Source organism: Hoplias malabaricus, chromosome 3 (assembly GCF_029633855.1).
Source record: "Hoplias malabaricus isolate fHopMal1 chromosome 3, fHopMal1.hap1, whole genome shotgun sequence".
Lineage (NCBI taxonomy): Eukaryota > Metazoa > Chordata > Actinopteri > Characiformes > Erythrinidae > Hoplias > Hoplias malabaricus.
The window spans coordinates 40,216,236-40,235,850 of record NC_089802.1 but is presented as its reverse complement, the minus strand read 5'-3'; the positions used below and the strand labels follow the sequence as shown (position 1 = coordinate 40,235,850).

Genomic DNA, 19,615 nt, shown 5'->3' with positions numbered 1-19,615 from the left:
TGTGTGAGTGACTGTGTGAGTGTGTTAAGCCGTCCACAGGTGTGAGTGTGTGAGTGACAGGGTGAGTGTGTGAAACTCTCCACAGGTGTGAGTACATGACTATGGTGGCCTTGTTCCCTGTCCATGGTGTGTTCATGTCTTGTACTCAGTGATTTTGGGTAGATGAGTGAACGAATGAACGAAGGACTGCTGTTAGAAACGTCTTCTTCCTCCTCCTCCTGGAGTCAGGCTGGTGCTGTGTGGTGGATGGGTGGGGAATTCTGCACGGTGACGTGGTTTAAATTAGAGGAGTTAATTAAAAGTGCAGAGCTGGCGTCCTCGCTGTGGTGCTGCGGAGGAAAGGCTCCCAGTGGAAGGTAAATCATAATGAAGACGCAGCCGGATGAAGGCCTCACATTGAAGACAGATACAGAACAGAACGACACACTGCTTTTTTTGTTTTATTTCTTTATTTATTTTGGTTGACTGTTTGTTCTAAAGAAGTCTGTCGCACCACGTGTTTAGGGTATTTACAAAACTGCATTTAGAAGTATGCCTTGGTTGCCAGATTGACACAGAGGTATTTAAGATACACATAATGTATTCAGTTGTACTTTTTTATGATCAAATTAAGAGAATTAATAAAATTGCATTGCATTCACTTTATTTTTAATAATAACATATTAAAACAATATTGGTATTTAATTGTTGTCACTACATATATGTATACACACACACACACACACACTATCATGTTGCTCTTTCTCTCTTTTGCTGGATATATTTGGTCAGTGGTGGGGTTTAAAAACTCCAGCTGTTCTGCTGTGTCTGATCCATTCCACACACACTAATACACCATCACCACCACTTCAGTGTCACAGAGAATGATCTACCACCACATCATACCTCCTCCATGGGAGTCCAGAGGGCCTCCTGATCATTGAAGAACAGGTTGAAAGGGGGATAACAAAAGTATGCAGTACAACAAATATAGGATTACAGTCTGTAACTATAGAACTACAAAGTGCTCCGGTGTGGTCAGTGGAGCTGAGAGAATGGACCGTTAGTGTAGAAACAAAGAGGCGGTTGTAATGTTATGGCTGATGGCTGATCTGTGTAGCAACAGGTGCTGTCACTGTCACACAGCTCCAGGGTTCTGGGGTTGTGGGTTCGAGTCCCACCTTGGGGCACTGTTTTAGGGGAGTGTGGGAGTTTTCCCTGTGTCTGCATGGGTTTCCTCCCACAGTCTGTATATATATATGAATATGTTACGCCCTGTGATGGACTGGTACCCACTGTAAATGTATTAAATTTTTCATTGATTTATTATTATTATTATTTCAATGCTGTTGTATCCCTGAGTGATGTGATGATCTTAGCAAACGTGAACTAAATCAAACCTGTGATTATTATTCCCTGATGTCTCTCTGTGTTCCTGTGCACAGCCAGTTCCCGAGGAGCTGCAGAACGGTGGAGACTTTGGATACGTGGTGGCGTTCCGTCTGCTGGGTTCTCCGGTCTGGATCCAGAGCGTGGTCCCCTCTGTGGATGCCTCTCGATACGTCTTTAAAAACGACAGCATTCCACCTCTCTCAAAGTTCGAGGTGAAAGTGGGAGTTTACAACAGCATCGGGGAGGGACCCTTCAGCCAGGAGGTCATCGTCCACTCGGCGGAGGAGGGTCAGCGCTCTGTAAACACTCAGACTTTCATTTCCACTCTCAGAGAGAAATTACTACAGAGAGAGCAACGTTATATACACCTCACCATCCCACCACACTCACACACACACACACATACATACAATGGCACACCCTCTCAGGGGCACACTGTAGAATTGTTGTTGCATCATTTTCTCTTCTCCTCTGTGTGTGATTTCTGTTCAGAACCCTCGGTGGCCCCCGGACGGGTGTGGGCCCGGAGTGTCTCAGCCTCAGAAGTGCAGGTCTTCTGGGAAACTGTCCCAAAGAGCCGAAGCAAGGCCCGGGTCACAGGATATGAGGTACAGGACAAACACTACACAACTCTGCAGTCCGGCATCCTTGTGTATCCATGTCCATATTAGGAAATTCCTCCAGGGGAATGTAAAAGAAGTTGAGAAATTTGCCAGTCACTTCACAAATAAAACATGGCGTATTCTCCCCCTTCCCCACAGTGGAACACAGTTCTAGGTCTTAAGTAAACATCAGTGACCTGCTTTGGTCCAAACCCAACAAGCTCCACAGCAGTGTTCTCCCCCTGTGTAAACAGCCCTGTTCAGAACGCCCGCTTTCAGCACCTGTTCCTTTAAATGATAATGAGCCGCTCACTGTTCACCCCGACCCCGAGCGCACAGCAGTGAGGAGCGAAGAGCAGAAGCTCTGGTGTTTTTACTCAGTGCTCTTATTTCTTCGCGCTCGTTGTGTCTGTTTTGCTGTGTTTAACCTCGTCTTTGTGCTCTCACATAAATACGGGTCCAACGCTGTGATTGGACAGACTCAGATGAGGGGGCGGGACCATTCTAAAGTCTCTGCACTTGACGTCAGAAGTGGAGCAGAACCAGAACTGCTCTTTTTTATCCTGTGTTTTCTGACTTAGGCAGCACACAGAAAACTGACTGGGGGGTTCTTGTTTCACAGTGTGTGGGCTGGTGGGCTCCAGGTGCCCACGTTAATGTTACTATGCACTGCTTTGTCTGTGTTGGTGCCGGGAGTCCTTATTTGACCTGATTTCGTACACACTGCTGTATTTGGGCCGGTACTATCTGTGATGGCAGTTCTAAGCCCCCTGAAATTGGTATCGATATCAACCACAGAGTTTTCACCCTCCAGACAATGCGAGGTGAATCAAAAACAAAACAAAGCCACCCACTTGATGCCGTATCGTCTCAATCGGCCGCTGTAGCACGTGCGCTAATGAGAATGTGCTGATGGCAAGGCTGCAATTTCCTCTGCTACAAACACAGGGTCCAGATTGTCCCTGCAACCCATATTTCACAATCTAATCTGGAGGATGAAGAGGTGTGTGAGTGTGTGTACGTATGTGTGTGTGTGTGTTTCTCCCAGACCACTACGGCACACATTTATAAATAACCCTTCACACACACCACCATCATACACCAATCCCCTCGTCCAAACACACCTCGACTGGAGCTGTTCCATGAGACCCATGGAATACAGACTTCTCTCCTCCTCGTTCTCTCATGTCGCTCCTCTTCTCCTCTCCTCTCTTTCTTTCCCACTCACAGATTCCTCTCTTTCTCAAGTGATTGCTTCTCTCTTCCTCACTCATTTCATTACCTCACATCTTTTCATTCCTCCTCTAGACTCCTTTCTCTCTTCTCCTTTTGATCTCACAAACCTCCTACTCCTCTTCTTCTCTCATTCTCTCAGATATCTCCTCCTTTTCTTCTCTCCTCTTCTTCTCACATACCTCCTCCTCTCAGACTCTCCCTTCTCTCCTCCGCTGACTCTCTTCTCTCCTCCTCTCTTGTTCTCTCACTTCTCTACTCTCATTCTCTTGTTTCTCATCTATTCATCTCTCCTCCTCTCTTGTTCTCTCACTTCTCTACTCTCATTCTCTTGTTTCTCATCTGTTCTTCTCTCATCCTCTGACATTCACTCCCCTCCTCCTCTCTTCTCCTCCCCCCATTATCTCCTTCACTTCTCTGCTACTCTCAGGCTCTCCTTTCTCTCATTTTTCTCCTCCCATCCTCTCATTCTCTCACTCCTCTCCTCCTCTTTCTCTATTCCTCTCATTCTCCTGCTCATCTCCTCATCTGAGTCTTGCTTTACTCCTTTCCTCCTCTCAGTCTCTGGTCTCAGACTCTGCTCCTGAGAGCATTGTCCTTTGAAGCAGTGGAACCTCATTGTTTGGTGGAATGGATATCTATCCAGGACGTTTGAGTGTTTGTGATCCACAACTAATCCCTTCAACATCTGCTTGACCTCACTGATGCTCTAGTGCCTGAGAGCAATATAACCCTCACAGCAACGTTCTACCATATCTACTGTAAACACCACCCAGATGAGTAGAAGAGGCTCCTCCTGCAGTCTGTTTTAAACTGTATATTCTTGCTCAGTGTGATTCAGACATAGTGCTTCGGGATCAGGCCTGAATTTGCTTCTGAATCTATTAACGTTCATGTATAAAATATAATTGCTGGTTTTGATTTAAGGTGGATTTCATTCTTGGTCAGAGGCCCACCTTCGCTTTCCAGTCTTGTGTTTTCCCTGGCTCTCCACAGCTGCTGGATCCCAGCGGGGGCTTGATAATTAGCTGATGAGGTGAAGCAGGTGTGTTAGAGCAGGTCTATAAACCCTGGAGTCCCCCAGGACCCAGACTGGAAATCACTGTTAAAGACGGGGGGAATGACCTCTCCTTAAATGGCTGTCGTCCACAGTGAAGAGTGACCTTCTCACGGAGGGCACTGTGGATCTTTCAGCTGCCTAGAACTGATGGAGACCGTGGAGTGATGGAGGTTGTGCTGATTGTAAATGGATGTCAGGTTGGATCCTGATTTTGGGGGTTAGTTAGATCACGTCCTGATGTTGGACAATTAGTTCTGAATCACAAACACCACTCCAACTCATCCTGAAGGTATTGGAGGGAGGTCCATTTCTCCAGAGAACACAGTTAGTTTTAATTGACAAAAACTAAAAACATTTTTAATCTAGTTTTAGTGATTTAAATTTTAAGAAAAATATAAAGTTAAGTCGTGTGTTTTTAAAGGTTGTATTACTTTAGAAATATTATTTATTACTAAGTTTCTTAGACAGTAGTTTAAAAGATACATTGAGTTTAAAAACAAATACGGACTAGTGACTGATTCCGATGTTATGGAAGTGTTTGTGGAAGGAAAATTATTTTAAGTACGAAGTCATTGTAATCACAAACTTAGACTTGGTCGACTCCAAGGGATTTAACTCTGTGAATCATTGGACAACAGTGGATACGAGTGACTCCCAAAGAATCATTTCTAAATATGTACATAATGAACTCGACTCCTGAAGTCGATTCCTGAAGAGTCATTTCCCTGTTTTTATTTCCTTCAGTTTGTCTGTTTTCAGATCAGAAATAACAGCTCATTTATCACTTCTCACATTTTAATTGATTGACAAAATAGTGCAAAATATTAAATCATATTTTTGTCTTCAAATTATTATTTTCATTTATTTCATGTCTAGTTATGAAAACCATGTCATCAATGCAAATTTCAAATCATAATTTTGGTTAACAAACTTCAAATGTGCTGTTAAAACCTCACATCTCTAAAATGATAAGAGCTGGGGAACCTAATGTTGGATTATTCCATGTCTGTGTGTGGCAGGTGCAGTGGTGGGAGGAGGGCACCTCGGAGAGTGATGGAGGGAAGAAAAGAGTCACTGGCAGCACAGCGAAAATCACTGGCCTGAAGGGCAGCACCGTTTATCTGATCTCCATCAGAGCCACGAACAGCGGCGGAGTGGGACCTGCCAGCATCCCTGTAAACATCACAACCAAGAAGCCACGTGAGTCCTGTAGTCTGACAAGGCAGGATTCTTTAGGGGTCTGTTTTCTAGTCAAGGAGTCAAGGCAGAGGAGTCCTAAAGGGTTCCTGATTGGATCCCTGTGGCATACAGGACAAAGGAGTGTTGGAATAGAAAAGACACAGTGCTGTTTACTCTTTCAATATCCAAGGCTGGGTTGAGCAAGGCACCTGGGGTGGCTTCCCACAATTGTGTGTGTGTGTGTGTGTTCACTGTCCCTAGTGCACTCTCTTGTGAACTGCTTGGAAATCAACACACTTGGAGGAGAACACTAACTTACCAGTACTGTTCCATAATCCAACAGACGTCCACAATGACTCGTGGGTAGGAGTGTTGGGGATCAAGGGCTATGGAAGTAAATTAGGGTCTTACATATTTTGCGTTTGTGAAATGATGTTTACAAATCTTTTCACAGCCTGCAGTTGTATGTCACTTTTTGTGTTTCGTGCAAAAGAATTGGCAAAATTTTCAGAATGTGTGAAGTTTCTGAAAGTGTAATATGCATTTGCAGCTGTAAAAATCTCTTGTGAATGTGTGAAAATGTGAAAATACTGCACCCAGATTTGTGAGGTTGTACATGTCTGAGATATGGACACTGTAAGGACAGAAAGAGTTAAGATCTTGGCCTCTTTTCCACCACACGGGCTGACCGGTTCTGAGCATGAATGATGACCGTTCCGGTTGCTTTTCCACATGGACACGGTTCGGCAACCTCACTCAGGGTCACAACCGCTCTGTGGGAGGGCTTCAGTTACATATACAGCAAATTCATCAGTGTTAAATCAACACCATTAGTGTAAAAATATAAACTTGTCAACACTCTCAGTGTTAATTTATCACTAATAGTGTTGATTTATCACTGGTGAATTTGTTGTGTAGGGATGTGCTGATTGGCTCTTGAAGCATTTTGCTGCTCAAACATGTAGTTAATCTACAATGCAACTTTTTTACAATTGAGTAAAAAGTACAACCTTTCCCTATGTTTTTAAAAATGTGTATTATATCTGGTGTTATTAGTGATAACACACACTGATCACACAAGTCTTCCTGTTGGTCACAGATACTTTTTTGCCACTTTCATTTGCTATTTGCAGAATTTATTCAGTGCTAATTTGCACATAAATACAGGAATATGAAACACAATACAGATACTCATAGATCTCCATTTATTTACCGTGCTAACTCTGAAATCATGGTGTAAATGTGAGACCAGACACTTGCGATAACAGCAATAATTATTGTATAAATTTTACTAGACGTTGTGCTTTCCTGCTTCTGATTTAGCAGCAGGTACCACTTTAGATTAAGACTATACTTACACAGGTTTAAAATATGTTCATTAATAGTTATTAATATTGTTGTTAATACATTAATAGTCATTAATAATCAGTTATAACACACAGGTAGAAAGGGTAACAGTGACCTGCTGTTTGCCAAATAGTGAACCCACACCCCTCTACAATTAAACCTCAAATCTTGCCAAAAACGGACCTCACTTTGTCTCCTCCATCAGTCGACATTAACCCCGTCAGCTCCAGCACGTTTGTTTATGAATTTAACCCTTTAATGAATAAAGCACAAACAGAATGTCTTTTTTTAATCATTAATGATAAGGCAGTGTACGTTAACATGTGAAATGGCTATATTCACATTCTCTACTATAAGATTCGGCGCTTATTCTTTCCCTCAACATTTACAATGAGTTCTGACACTTTCATTGTTAAACAAAAAAAAAGAGGTCACTGTTTTCCTTCCTGTGTCTGTGTTACAAATGGTTATTAATGACTTTATGGTGCTTACAAACTACTTAATAACCATGTAATAAACAGGTTTTTCAACCCTGTATAAACCTATATAACTGTAGTCTTATGTTATAGTGGTAGCAGCAGGGGAAATAGAAATTGTACTCATGCTAACAGGTCCTCAGCAGTACGAAATGACCTTAAGAACCATTCGGCCCTGAGGAAATGTGGAAAAGAGCCCCTCGTGTAACTCCAGTCTCGGTTGACTGTGGCATAGCTGTGGATGGAACTCGTAGTGATGGGGCTAATCTACCCTTCTTGAGATACTGCTTTTCTCCACCTCCATCCCTCTGGAGGCACAGAGGCGGAAACGATTAAAGGGTGCCGCTAGTCATTAACATACTGTAACTGTCCTTGATGAATTTGCTGCAAAGGCGGACAAATGCGGCAGCGCTCGTTCATTTCTACTGCCTGCTCCTGTTCAGCTGGCTCTTGATGAATCTATATCTCAGGGTTTTGTTTGTATTAATATCTGCTTCTCCTTCATGAAATGAAGAAGAAAAACCTCATCCATGGCAGGTGGTGTTTTCTAGCACAGCTGTATTGAAGATTATTCAAGGCTACGTTTGATGAGGCTAATTGTTGCAGTGCTTTTAAAGGCTAATTAGTGTATCGATATGCATAAATAGCAGATAGTGGGAAAAAAGTGCTAGGAAAAAAAAAAAAACAAGAAGGGATCAATTGAGAGAGTTGATTGAGTGGTGGTCTTTCTTTAAGCCTTGGGTAGAGCCAACCCCCCCAGCTTAAAGAAGCTGATTAGCTAGCGCCAATAAAAAACCATGAGAACAAAAACAGCATATTTAAAAGGAACCAGGGAGTGATCAGATAAACTATGACATCTGAATGGAAAGGAGCGGGGAGCTAATTTGGGCTAATAGACTCAGCAGGCAATTAAAGGCGGTTTCAAATGAAGCGCTCCCAGTTTTCCTCTCCGTCTCAGTGCTCACTTTAGTAATTGGTCTGATTCTTTTGTGCATTGCGTTATCAGGCCCAGGAAAAAAAAAAAAAGGAAAAGGAAAAACGCAGTGATAAAGCAGGCCGCCGATATCATCCATCCAAATTCTCATAACAGCAAATATGAGAGGCAGAGTAGGCTCAGAGTCATTAGTCAAAAATGGCTCTGAATTACCCAGACCCTCATCGCTGGTCTTGCTCGAATGTGGAGCGAGTGAGTGCTCTCAGGCAGCGAAAGATGAGATCGTGGGGGAAGAATAAAAGAGAGAGAGATAGATCTGACTGTTTCCCAGCTCCTCCTTTGTTGTTAATTCAGTGCTAGACATTGAGTCTTTTGAATGCATCGGCACGCTACTTTCGCACTAGAAGCAACAATCGTGGTTTGGGTTTCGAGGTGATTGCATCGTCTCAAACCCGTGGCAAGGATTACAAAAGTGATCTCCATGAATAATTAACAAGCCCTGTGCCGTCTGTACACTGTAAATCCAGGGTGATGAAAGAGAATTCGCGAGCAGGGCCGTATTAGGAGCACCTGCCAATCATCAGAAATATGTAACTCTCAGTCGGTTACACTTGATGTCCAAAATGCTGGTCAGGACCTGAAATGCAAATTATCAGCAGGGTGTTCACCCACCTTTACTGTTGGGGCACCAACTGCTCTTCTGGCAAAGCTTTAGAAATATATTCTAAAACATTGCTGTGAGGATTTGATGGCCTTTAGCCACAGAAACCTTAGTGAGAGCAACCACTGATGTTGAACCAATCCCAAAGGTATTACACATGAGAGCTCTCTCCCAATGCTCTGTGTCTGTGTAAATATAAGCCCCTTAAAACAGGTCTAGCTTTGAGTGGTGGGCTTAAAACGTCTGAAAAATTGTTCTTTATTCTCTTGCTTTTAGTGGTATTTGAACTTTTTGAAGTGGTATAGGAATGCTCCTAAAATACTTGGAATTAAATCTTTTTACTTTCACTTTTATTGACATTTTAGAAGGTGTTTTTCTTCTTCTGCAAGGTTGCTATTTCTGAGAAGCATGTTATTGACTTGTTATACTTACTTACCTTAGGCTCATGTGCAGCTGTTCCAGAGGGTCCTTTTTCATTGTAGACTTTCCTAACATTGTACCAGCATCTTGAGTCAGCAATGGTCATCTTAAAGTATAACCAGGGAAGAAATCACTAACAGACTCTGTACTGCCCTCAAAAGTTTGGACACACATGGTGGCTTGCCCACCACCTGTGGGAGAGGTAGTAATCCGGGTCTGGTGCATTGTGGATCGGGTGGCGGTCGGGGTCGGGGGCCCTGGCGTTCTGATCCTCGGTTACTAAAACTGGCTTTTGGAACATGGAACGTAACCTCTCTGGTGGGAAAAGAGCCTGAGCTGGTGCGCGAGGTTGAGAGGTACCGGCTAGATATAGTTGGGCTCACCTCGACACACAGTATGGGCTCTGGACCCAATCTCCTTGAGAGGGGCTGGATGCTCTTTCACTCTGGAGTTGCCCAGGGTGAGAGGCGTAAGGCAGGTGTGGGCTTACTCATAGCCCCCCGCTTAGCGCCTGTATGTTGGGGTTTACCCCAGTGGACGAGAGGGTAATTTCCCTGCACCTTCGGGTTGGGGAAAGGGCTCTGACTGTTGTTTGTGCTTATGCACCGAAGAGCAGTTCAGAGTACCATGCCTTCTTGGGGACCCTAGAGGGAGTGCTGGAGAACACTCATTCTGGGGTCTCCATTGTTCTGCTGGGGGACTTCAACGCTCATGTGGGTAATGACAGTGAGACCTGGAGGGGCGTGATTGGGAGGAACGGCCCCGCTAAACTGAACCCGAGTGGTGTTCAGTTATTGGGTTCCTGTGCTCGTCACAGTTTGTCCATTACGAACACCATGTTCGAACATAAGGGTGTCCACAAGTACACCTGGCATCAGGACACCCTAGGCCGCATTTCGATGATCGACTTTATAGTCGTATCATCTGACCTGCGGCCATATGTTCTGGACACTCGGGTGAAGAGAGGCGCTGAGCTGTCAACTGATCTCCACCTTGTGGTGAGTTGGATCAGACGGCGGGGGAGGATGCCGGACAGACCTGGCAGGCCCAAACGTGTGCTGAGGGTTTGCTGGGAACGTTTGGCAGAGGAACCTGTCAGAAAGATCTTCAACTCCCACATCCGGCAGAGCTTCGACTGCATCCCAGGGGAGGCTGGTGACATTGAGTCCGAGTGGGCCATGTTCCGGACCTCCATTGTTGAGGCGGCTGAACGGAGCTGTGGCTGCAAGGTTGTCGGTGCCTGTCGGGGTGGCAATCCCCGCACTCGGTGGTGGACACCCCGGTTGAGGGGGGCTGTCAAGCTGAAGAAAGAGTCCTATCAAGCCTGGTTGGCTCAGGGGACTCCGGAGGCAGCCGACAGGTACCGAGGAGCCAAGCGGCTTGCGGCCTCGGCAGTCGCTGAGGCAAAAACTCGGGTGTGGAAGGAGCTCGGTGAGAACATGGAAAACGACTTTCGGTCGGCTCCAAGAAGTTTCTGGCAAACTGTCAGGCGACTCAGGAGGGGAAAGCAGTTTTCCACCAACACTGTATATGGTGGGGGTGGGGAACTGTTGACCTCGACTGGGGACGTCACCAGACGGTGGAAGGAATACTTCGAGGATCTTCTCAATCCCACCAGCACATCTTCCGCAGAGGAAGCAGAGCTTGGGGACCCCGGGGTGGGGGGGTTGGGGGGGGCTCGTCTATCACTGGGGCTGAAGTGGCCAAGGTGGTAGGGAAACTCCTTGGCGGTAGGGCCCCGGGGGTGGATGAGGTTCACCCCGGGTTCCTCAAGGCTCTGGATGTTGTGGGGCTGTCCTGGTTGACACGTCTTTGCAACATCGCGTGGACATCGGGGGCAGTGCCTCTGGACTGGCAGACTGGGGTGGTGGTTCCCCTTTTCAAAAAGGGGGATCGGAGGGTGTGTTCCATCTATAGGGGGATCACACTCCTCAGCCTCCCCGGTAAGGTCTATGCGGGGGTACTGGAGAAGAGAGTCCGACTGATAGTTGAACCTTGGATCCAGGAGGAACAATGTGGATTCCGCCCCGGTCGTGGAACACAGGACTAGCTCTTTACCCTCTCTAGGATCCTGAAGGGTGCATGGGAGTTTGCTCAACCAGTCTACATGTGTTTTGTGGATCTGGAGAAGGCATTCGACCGTGTCCCTCGGGGTATTCTGTGGGGGGTGCTCAGGGAGTATGGGGTACTTGGCTCTTTGTTACAAGCTATCCAGGCCCTGTACAAACAGAGCAGGAGTCTGGTTCGTATGGCTGGCAGTAAGTCCGACTGGTTTCCAGTCAGAGTTGGACTCCGTCAGGGCTGCCTGTTGTCACCGGTTCTGTTCACAATTTTTATGGACAGAATTTCTCGATGTAGCCAAGTGGCAGAGGGTGTCCGGTTTGGTGGTCTCAGGATTCCATGTCTGCTTTTTGCAGATGATGTGGTCTTGTTGGCTTCATCGAGCCGGGACCTCCAGCTCTTGCTGGACCAGTTTGCAGTCGAGTGTGAAGCGGTAAGGATGAGGATCAGCACCTCCAAATCCGAGTCCATGGTACTCAGCCGGAAAAGGGTGGAGTGCTCTCTCCAGGTTGGAAGTGAGATCCTGCCTCAAGTGGAGGAGTTTAAATACCTCGGGGTCTTGTTCACGAGTGAGGGAAAGATGGAGCGTGAGATTGACAGGCGGATCGGTGCAGCGTCAGCAGTAATGTGGGCTCTGTACCGGTCCGTTGTGGTGAAGAGAGAGCTGAGCAAAAAAGCAAAGCTCTCAATTTACCGTTCAATCTACGCCCCAACCCTCACCTATGGTCACAAGCTTTGAGTAGTGACCGAAAGAACGAGATCGCGGGTACAAGTGGCTGAAATGAGTTTTCTCCGCAGGATGTCTGGACTCTCCCTTAGAGACAGGGTTAGGAGCTCGGACATCCGGGAGAGACTCGGAGTGGAGCCGCTGCTCCTCCACGTCGAGAGGAGCCAGTTGAGGTGGTTCGGGCATCTGGTTCAGATGCCTCCTGGACACCTTCCTGGAGAGGTGTTCTGGGCATGTCCAACGGGGAGGAGGCCCCGGGGCAGACCAAGAACACGCTGGAGAGATTATATGTCTCGACTGGCCTGGGAACGCCTCGGTATACCCACAGGGGAGCTAGAGTCGGTGGCTGGGGAGAGGGAGGTCTGGGTTTCTTTGCTTCGACTGCTTCCCCCGCGACCCGGACCTGGATAAGCGGTGGATAATGGATGGATGGATGGATGGATGGTGGCTTGCGCTGGACGTTAACTGAAGTCAAAATAATTCAATGTTTATCTTTCAGCTCCGAGCCAGCCTCCAGGAAACATCGAGTGGAACCTGACAAACTCCAAGGTCTTCCTGAACTGGGAACACGTAAAGGCAATGGATAATGAGTCAGAGGTCACAGGCTACAAGGTGAGACCTGCTGCTTATGTCCAGATCTTGTCAATTTAAGCTGTGTAGTTTATATTTGTAGTATTTAGCAGACAATCTTGTTCAGAGTAAGTGCCTTGTTGTCGACTCGGGGAATACATTCTAGTCAGAACACATAGGACTATAGTCAAATACTGCAGGACTAAGACCCTGCTAGAGGCAGGGAGACCTTATAGCAAATATACTTTTACAACTATTAGTATATGCATGTGTGATTTTAGGTCTAAAACACTACAGTTGATATAGTTGTATTTGCATAAGCTGCACACAGGTAATCAGCAGTAAAAAAGTAAATAAATAGATAATAATAATAATAATAATAATAATAATAATAATAATAATAATAATAATAAAATTGCATGGGTTATTCATGTGCAACTACATGGTTAATCATTTATGTAAATTCGTACGTCATAAAAATCTATTTGATGGCAACAGATGACTCTCTCTACTCACTCTAAAACATAAATATTCACTCACTCACTGACTCTCATACTCACATACCTACATACTCACTCACTCACTCACTCACATTAGTACATACATGTTCACTCTCACACATTCATAGGCAGTCACTCACAAACATACTCTTATACTCATTCACTCACTCATTTGCCCACTCACTCACTCACATAAATACATAAATATTCACTTTCACACATTCATATGCACTCAAACACACACTATATACTCATTCTCTCAATCACTCTCATACATAACTCTCATACATATACCCTCAGTCACTCACTCTGTAAGAACTGCATTCACATTTATGGACTACCCCCCAAAGAGGTGCTATTGTATGTTTCATCCCTCACTGTGTGTGTGTGTCTATGTGTGAACGCTGTCCTCTCGTTGTAGTTATGTCTCATTATCAGCTGTGAACATGTTCCTCAGGGGAACTTCCTCAGAGCCCATGTTCTGGTGACTGCCTCGTATTACTTCATATTATTCCTTTGTGTTGACGTCACCGGCCTGAACTCTAATGCCAGTGGTGGTTAATCAGTGTGTTTGGATGGTGCTTGATGGGTCCAGAGCCAGTTGGCTTCAGGATCAGCTCCGAAATGCCAGCAGGGACCACCCTGTCCTCTTGACCAACTAAAGCCCCGACCAAAATGAGTCGACGCCACAATCCTCATCCCAGGATTAATTCAGCTGCAAACTACTTCTTAAGCACTGTAATACGTTTTTTTTTTTTTTTTTTTTTTTTTTTTTTTTTTTTTTTTTTTGCCCTGGGAAAAATGCAGTGTGTCTTGTGCACACATCTGGAGAAATAAGAAACTTTACAACGAATGGTGGAGGTACAATTATCCCCCTAATTCCCCACCCTCACCCCCCACCCCCAAGAGAAAAACACATTTTGCTAATGTTGTGAATACCTTGATTATACCCAAATATTTGCTAAATGGCTTATTTTTTCTGCCCTTATGAAGAGTCATTAACCAATCACTGAGCTCGTTTAACTGTGTCTTGGGACAGTGCCCCCAGTGACAGGCTACTCCACCTCAGGTGTACGAAGCAGCGTTATCACAGATGCCTTCTCCCTGCTGCTGTCAGACTGTACACCAACACTGCTCCCAGTCGACTAAATACACCCACGCACATGCACTATAGATACATACAACTTCATTTGTAACGTTTGTGTTATCATACAATACTTTCCAAGTGCAAAGCAATGCAAGTTTCATATTGTGTCTTTACCAAGTGCGCTATACTTTTAGTTGTTCTGTGAAATATCCGAATATAAATGTTCTTTAGAGTATTTTTGTTTACATTTTTATTAATATAATGCTCACATTCTTAGTTTCTAGTTGTTTTTTCTGCTACCTCTTTGTATTTTTGTGTCTTATCTTATCACACAGATTCAAATCCTGATTGGGTGTTTTCCTCTTGGCCATTTTACAAGGGGAAGCCTTTAGTTTCTACGTTAATTCAAATTTTAGCAATGACAAGGCAAAATAGTCCTACACCAGGCTTAAAATACACAATTAAAAATGATGGTTCTACAAGTGTTCTTTATTAAAGGAAATGTTTCTATACCGAACCCTGAACACTTGAAGAACATTTTGCAAGATTAAAGGGTTCTACAGATTGATGGGAAATGTGCTATAGATGGTTCTTTATAGCACCTTTTAGAAAAGGCTTCTATATGGCATCAAAAATTAGTTCATCTATTGTAACAGGCTCGACATCGTAACCATAGAAGAACCCATTTTGGTGTCATATAGATCCATCTACACACATTCTCCAACAACCTAAAACAACCTGAAGAACCAGTCTGCTCTCAATGGGCCCCACTGTAGAAGGTGGGAAGGATGGGAGGTGGAAGATGTGTGTTTCTCAGCCTTCACAGAAAGTAAGACACTGCTAGGCTTTCTTCATTACAGAGCTGGTGTTATGGGATCATATCGGAGTTTGGTTCTCCGGACAATCTCCACAGAGGAGCAGTCGATGTTCAGTGAAGAGGGATTGCGCCTTGTTCTTCTGAAGTCAGTGAACTTTTCTTTAATTTTGTTCAAGTTCAGAGACAGGTTGTTCACTCCACAGCAGCACCTCTTCCCTGTATGCTGACTTCTCACTCTTAGTGATGAGACCCACTATAGTTGTGTCATCAGTGAACTTGCTTTGATTTCATCTGTGTATTGCTGCACAGTCATAATTCACACACAAAGCCCTGGAGTGGCCCCAGTGCACAGTGTGGTGGTCGTGGAGATGTTATTCTCAATCTGGACTGAGGTTTCCCAGTTAGGAAGTCCAGTATCCAGTTTCAGAAAGTGGTAATCAGACACACTCATTTACGCTTTTTCAATCCGATGCTAAACTGAAATCTATGACCAACACTATATTGTCAAATGTATTCGATAACCGACTTTCGCTTCGCACGCAAATAAACAGTAATACCACATTCTTAATCCATAGGGTTTAACATAATGGCAGCCCACCCTTTGCAGCTATAACAGTTTCAGCTCTCCCGGGAAGGCTTTCCACAAGGTTTATGGGATTGTTTGACCATTCTTCCAGAAGCACATTTGTGAGGTCAGACACTGATGTTGGAGAGAAGGCCTGGCTCACAGTTTTATCGGGTGGAGGTGAGGACTCTGTGCAGGGCCAGTCAAGTTCTTCCACACCAAACTCGCTCATCCATGTCTTTGTGCACTGGTGCACAGTCATGTTGGAACAGAAAGAAGCTTAAAATGGTCCTGGTTTATCACCTGGTATGTTGATGCTGAGCCAAACTGTTGAAAAACAACCCAATAATCCCCCCTACACCAAACTTCACACTTGGCACTATGCAGTCAGACAAGTCCTGTTCTCCTTGCCACCGCCAAACCCAGATTCATCCATTGGATCGCCAGAAGGAGAAGAATGATTTGTCACTCCAGTGATCAAGCCTCGACTGCTCTAGATTCCAGTGGTGACATGCTTTACACCGCTGCATCCAACACTTTGCATTGCGCTTGGTGATGTAAAGCTTGGATGCAGTTGCTCGGCCGTGGAAACCCACTCCATGAAGCTCTCTACACACTGTTCTTGAGCGAATCTAAAGGCCACATGAAGTTTGGAGGACCTCTGCACACTGTGCGCCTCAGTATCCGCTGGCCCCGCTCTGTCAATTTATGTGGCCTTCCACTTTGAGTCTGAGTTGCTGTGGTTCCCAATCGTTCAGTTTTGTAATAATAGCTCTGATGGTTGACTGTGGATTATTTAGTAGTGACGAAATGTCATGACTGGACTTACATGACTGGTTACACAGGTGACATCCTATCACGGTACCACACTGGAATTCTCTGAGCTCCTAAGAGTGACCCATTCTTTCACAAGTGTTTATAGAAGCAGTCTGCATGCCTAGGTGTTTGGTTTATACACCTGTGGCCATATATGTGATTGGAACACCTGAATTGAATGATTTGGGTGTGTGAGTGAATACTTTTGGCAGTATAGTGTATGTGCTTATATTGTCCAGACAGATGAGAGATAGAGGATCATCATATATTTAGCAGTTTGGACAATATACAAACTGCAGGTAGGGACAAGAGCAGCAGCAGTAAGACAAGCCTCTCGAAGCGTTTCACGATGATGCGCAAGTGATGACACGGGCAGTAGTCACTGAGGCAGGACATTGAAGGCTTCTTTGGCGAGGGGATGATTGTGGTTACCGAGATATTGCCGTAAAGATGCCATTGAATGTCTTAATTTAGTTCTGGCTAATGGAGCACAACCTCTCTCATCTGTGGCTTCTTTGTTCTGTGTGAGAACAGCTGGAAACATGTGAAGATTTTCCTACGTCTGGAGCTTTGCTCTCATTCCAGATGCTCTCCGCAGGGAAGTGAAAAGTCGTGCAACATTCACAACCTGTGTAATGCGATCAATAGCTATAAATCCTCCAGGCCTATAAGGGCCAATACAGAATATGAGAATGCCCACAATTTGTTTTAGCCTGTCCATCCCAAGAAGACGTATAAATGATTTATGGATGAAGTAGTGCCGTGGTTTGTTCCACAGTGCATCGGTCAGCATACTAATCACCTGTCCGCTGGATCAAAAACTAAGCCGATTTTGTTTTCTCCGGCTTAGTTTGAATGTACAGCTCATTTTACAATCAAAGTAGCTCTCCAGTTCTGGGGGATGATTGAGGGGAACTGGTTCTCTCCAGGAGAACCCATCCAAATCTGATGAAATCTTGAAAATGAGATTATAATCCACTTTACCTTGTCTTTCTTCACTTACAAATATCAAGCCCTCACAGCTTTTGGATCATTGTGAAGTTGACAACCATAGGTGTCTGGTATGGGTGATTGGGTGGATCGGACCACCACCACGTCAGTGTCACTGCAGCACTGAGAATGATCCACCACCACATCTCATCTGCTCTGTGGGGGTCCTGAGCGCTGAAGAACAGGAGGAATGGGGATCTTATTGCAAACATGATGACATTAATGAGGTCAGGATTAGCTCTAGATGAGAAAAAAAGAAACTCTAGCTTTTCGTGCAACTGCTGTAGTGTCTCATTTCATTTCATTCATTTCCTTTAAGTAGATGGTGCAAACTCTGCTTCCACACTTTAAAAATCTCACAGTTTATAAGCGATGTCTACAAACATCTGGACAGTGTTTCTATAATGTCCTTTGCTTTGACCTGCACAACGTATGGAGTGTGGAAATAGCACACACTGATCCTTTGTACTAACCCAGTACGTCTAAAAGCATGAGTTATCAGGAGTATACAAATATATATGTAACATATTTTTAAGTTAATGTAAAAATAATTGAATGTTAATTGCTCTTTGACATTTTCTGTTGGTCTGTTCCTCATAATTTTCTCACGGTATATAAAGGGCTGTGAACAGAAGACAGAACTGGAGATAGGAGGCAGTGACTGTTGTAGTAGAACAGCAGCTGTTGCGTGACACAGATCTCTGTACACACACTCGGTGAGCAGAGAGATATCGCAGATGTGTTTTACTGAACCCCAGAGGTGTCACACACATCTAAATTTAAATTTGAACTTATACAGAAATACACACATGCATACACACACACACACACACACACACACACACACACACATGCACACATATGCAGCATCTGTTTCTCGTCACACACTGAAGGGAAACTGCTTTTACTTACATTGTGGGGACTGACATACGTTAATGCACATACGTTAATGTGGGGACTTGTGTTCATTGTGGGGACCACAAGCTTTCTTGAAAATATCAATAATCATTGGGGGTCTCAAAATAGAGCCAAATGTTTATGGAACTTAAAAAGCAGACTCTATGACTAAGAAATTGAATCCTTGTAATATCCTGAAAAAAAAAGAATATATTTCTCATTATATTCATTCATTTTGTATTGGACTTTCATACATTTTCCATTTATGAGGGTGTGATCTGGTCAAACATTGGCTCCAAGATGAGCTCCATGTGTTGTGTTCAGTCAAGTCACATCACATTTACAAAGAACACAGATACATTCTCAGGAAAAACAAAAATAAAAATGCTGCACTTGAGTCACTTACATCCTTTAAGCTCTTCTCTTGTGTAGAGCTGTGTGAGTGTGTGTGGGAAGCCAGAGTAGATGCATCCACATGTTTGACTGATATTAAATGTCTCTGTGGACCTCTTTTTTTCTTCTTTTAAGGGGCCAAAATGAGTGATCTCTTCTCTGGGCTTTGTTCAAATCTGATACAAAATTTCACTCATCATGAGAAAGGAAACTGTGTTGATCAAAAATGTGCATACTAAATTCATACTCTGGATCATTAAAGCAGTGTTATAAGCCTTTAAGCTCACTTTAAGGTACAATTAAACACTGAATATTATACAGATAATCAGAAATCATTTTTTATTGCAATGTTAGAGTCCTATAATATCCATAATATACACAAAGTTCAACATTCAAGGTTGAACAAGGTTACTTTTCAAGTCACTTTTACTACTGTCAGCACAGAGCCAGCAGTGTCTACGTTACAACACAGGGACAGGCTGAATGTTTCATTTTTAAAGTTAAATTGCATTCCACCTTTGGAATGGCCACTAGGGGACGTACGGGGGGAAAAAGGTCATGGAATCATCTTGGTGTCATTTAACTTTCCCCTTGCTGTCTGTTCCTGAATTTTATTTTGCATCTCACCTGTCAGGTGGTGTACCATCAGAACTGGCGCAGAAGGACCAACATACTGGAGACCAACCGGACATCAGTAGAACTTCAGGTCCCATCAGGAGAAGATCTGCTGATTCAGATCAAGGCCTCGAGTGACGGAGGAGACGGCAGTTACAGCAGCCCCATCCGCATACCAAAGATGTCCAGTAAGACTTTACACAACACATTCAACTTAGTGAGAAACACACTTTGAATGATTAAGGCTTGGACGCAGCTCCTCTGCCGTGGAAAAGTTTTCTACGCACTTGGGCT

At 44.4% G+C, this 19,615-nt stretch overlaps 1 protein-coding gene across 1 annotated transcript in view; it reads left to right on the top strand.

Moving 5' to 3' along the window:
- The window catches only part of LOC136691343 (contactin-4), a 182,433-nt gene that overhangs the window by 160,339 nt on the left and 2,479 nt on the right, over positions 1-19,615 (top strand). Inside the window, exons 18-22 of the mRNA XM_066663872.1 lie at positions 1,425-1,659; positions 1,864-1,979; positions 5,286-5,466; positions 12,571-12,683; positions 19,341-19,509. Of these exons, the coding sequence (XP_066519969.1) occupies positions 1,425-1,659; positions 1,864-1,979; positions 5,286-5,466; positions 12,571-12,683; positions 19,341-19,509 (814 nt within the window). The remainder of the gene's footprint in view (positions 1-1,424; positions 1,660-1,863; positions 1,980-5,285; positions 5,467-12,570; positions 12,684-19,340; positions 19,510-19,615) is intronic.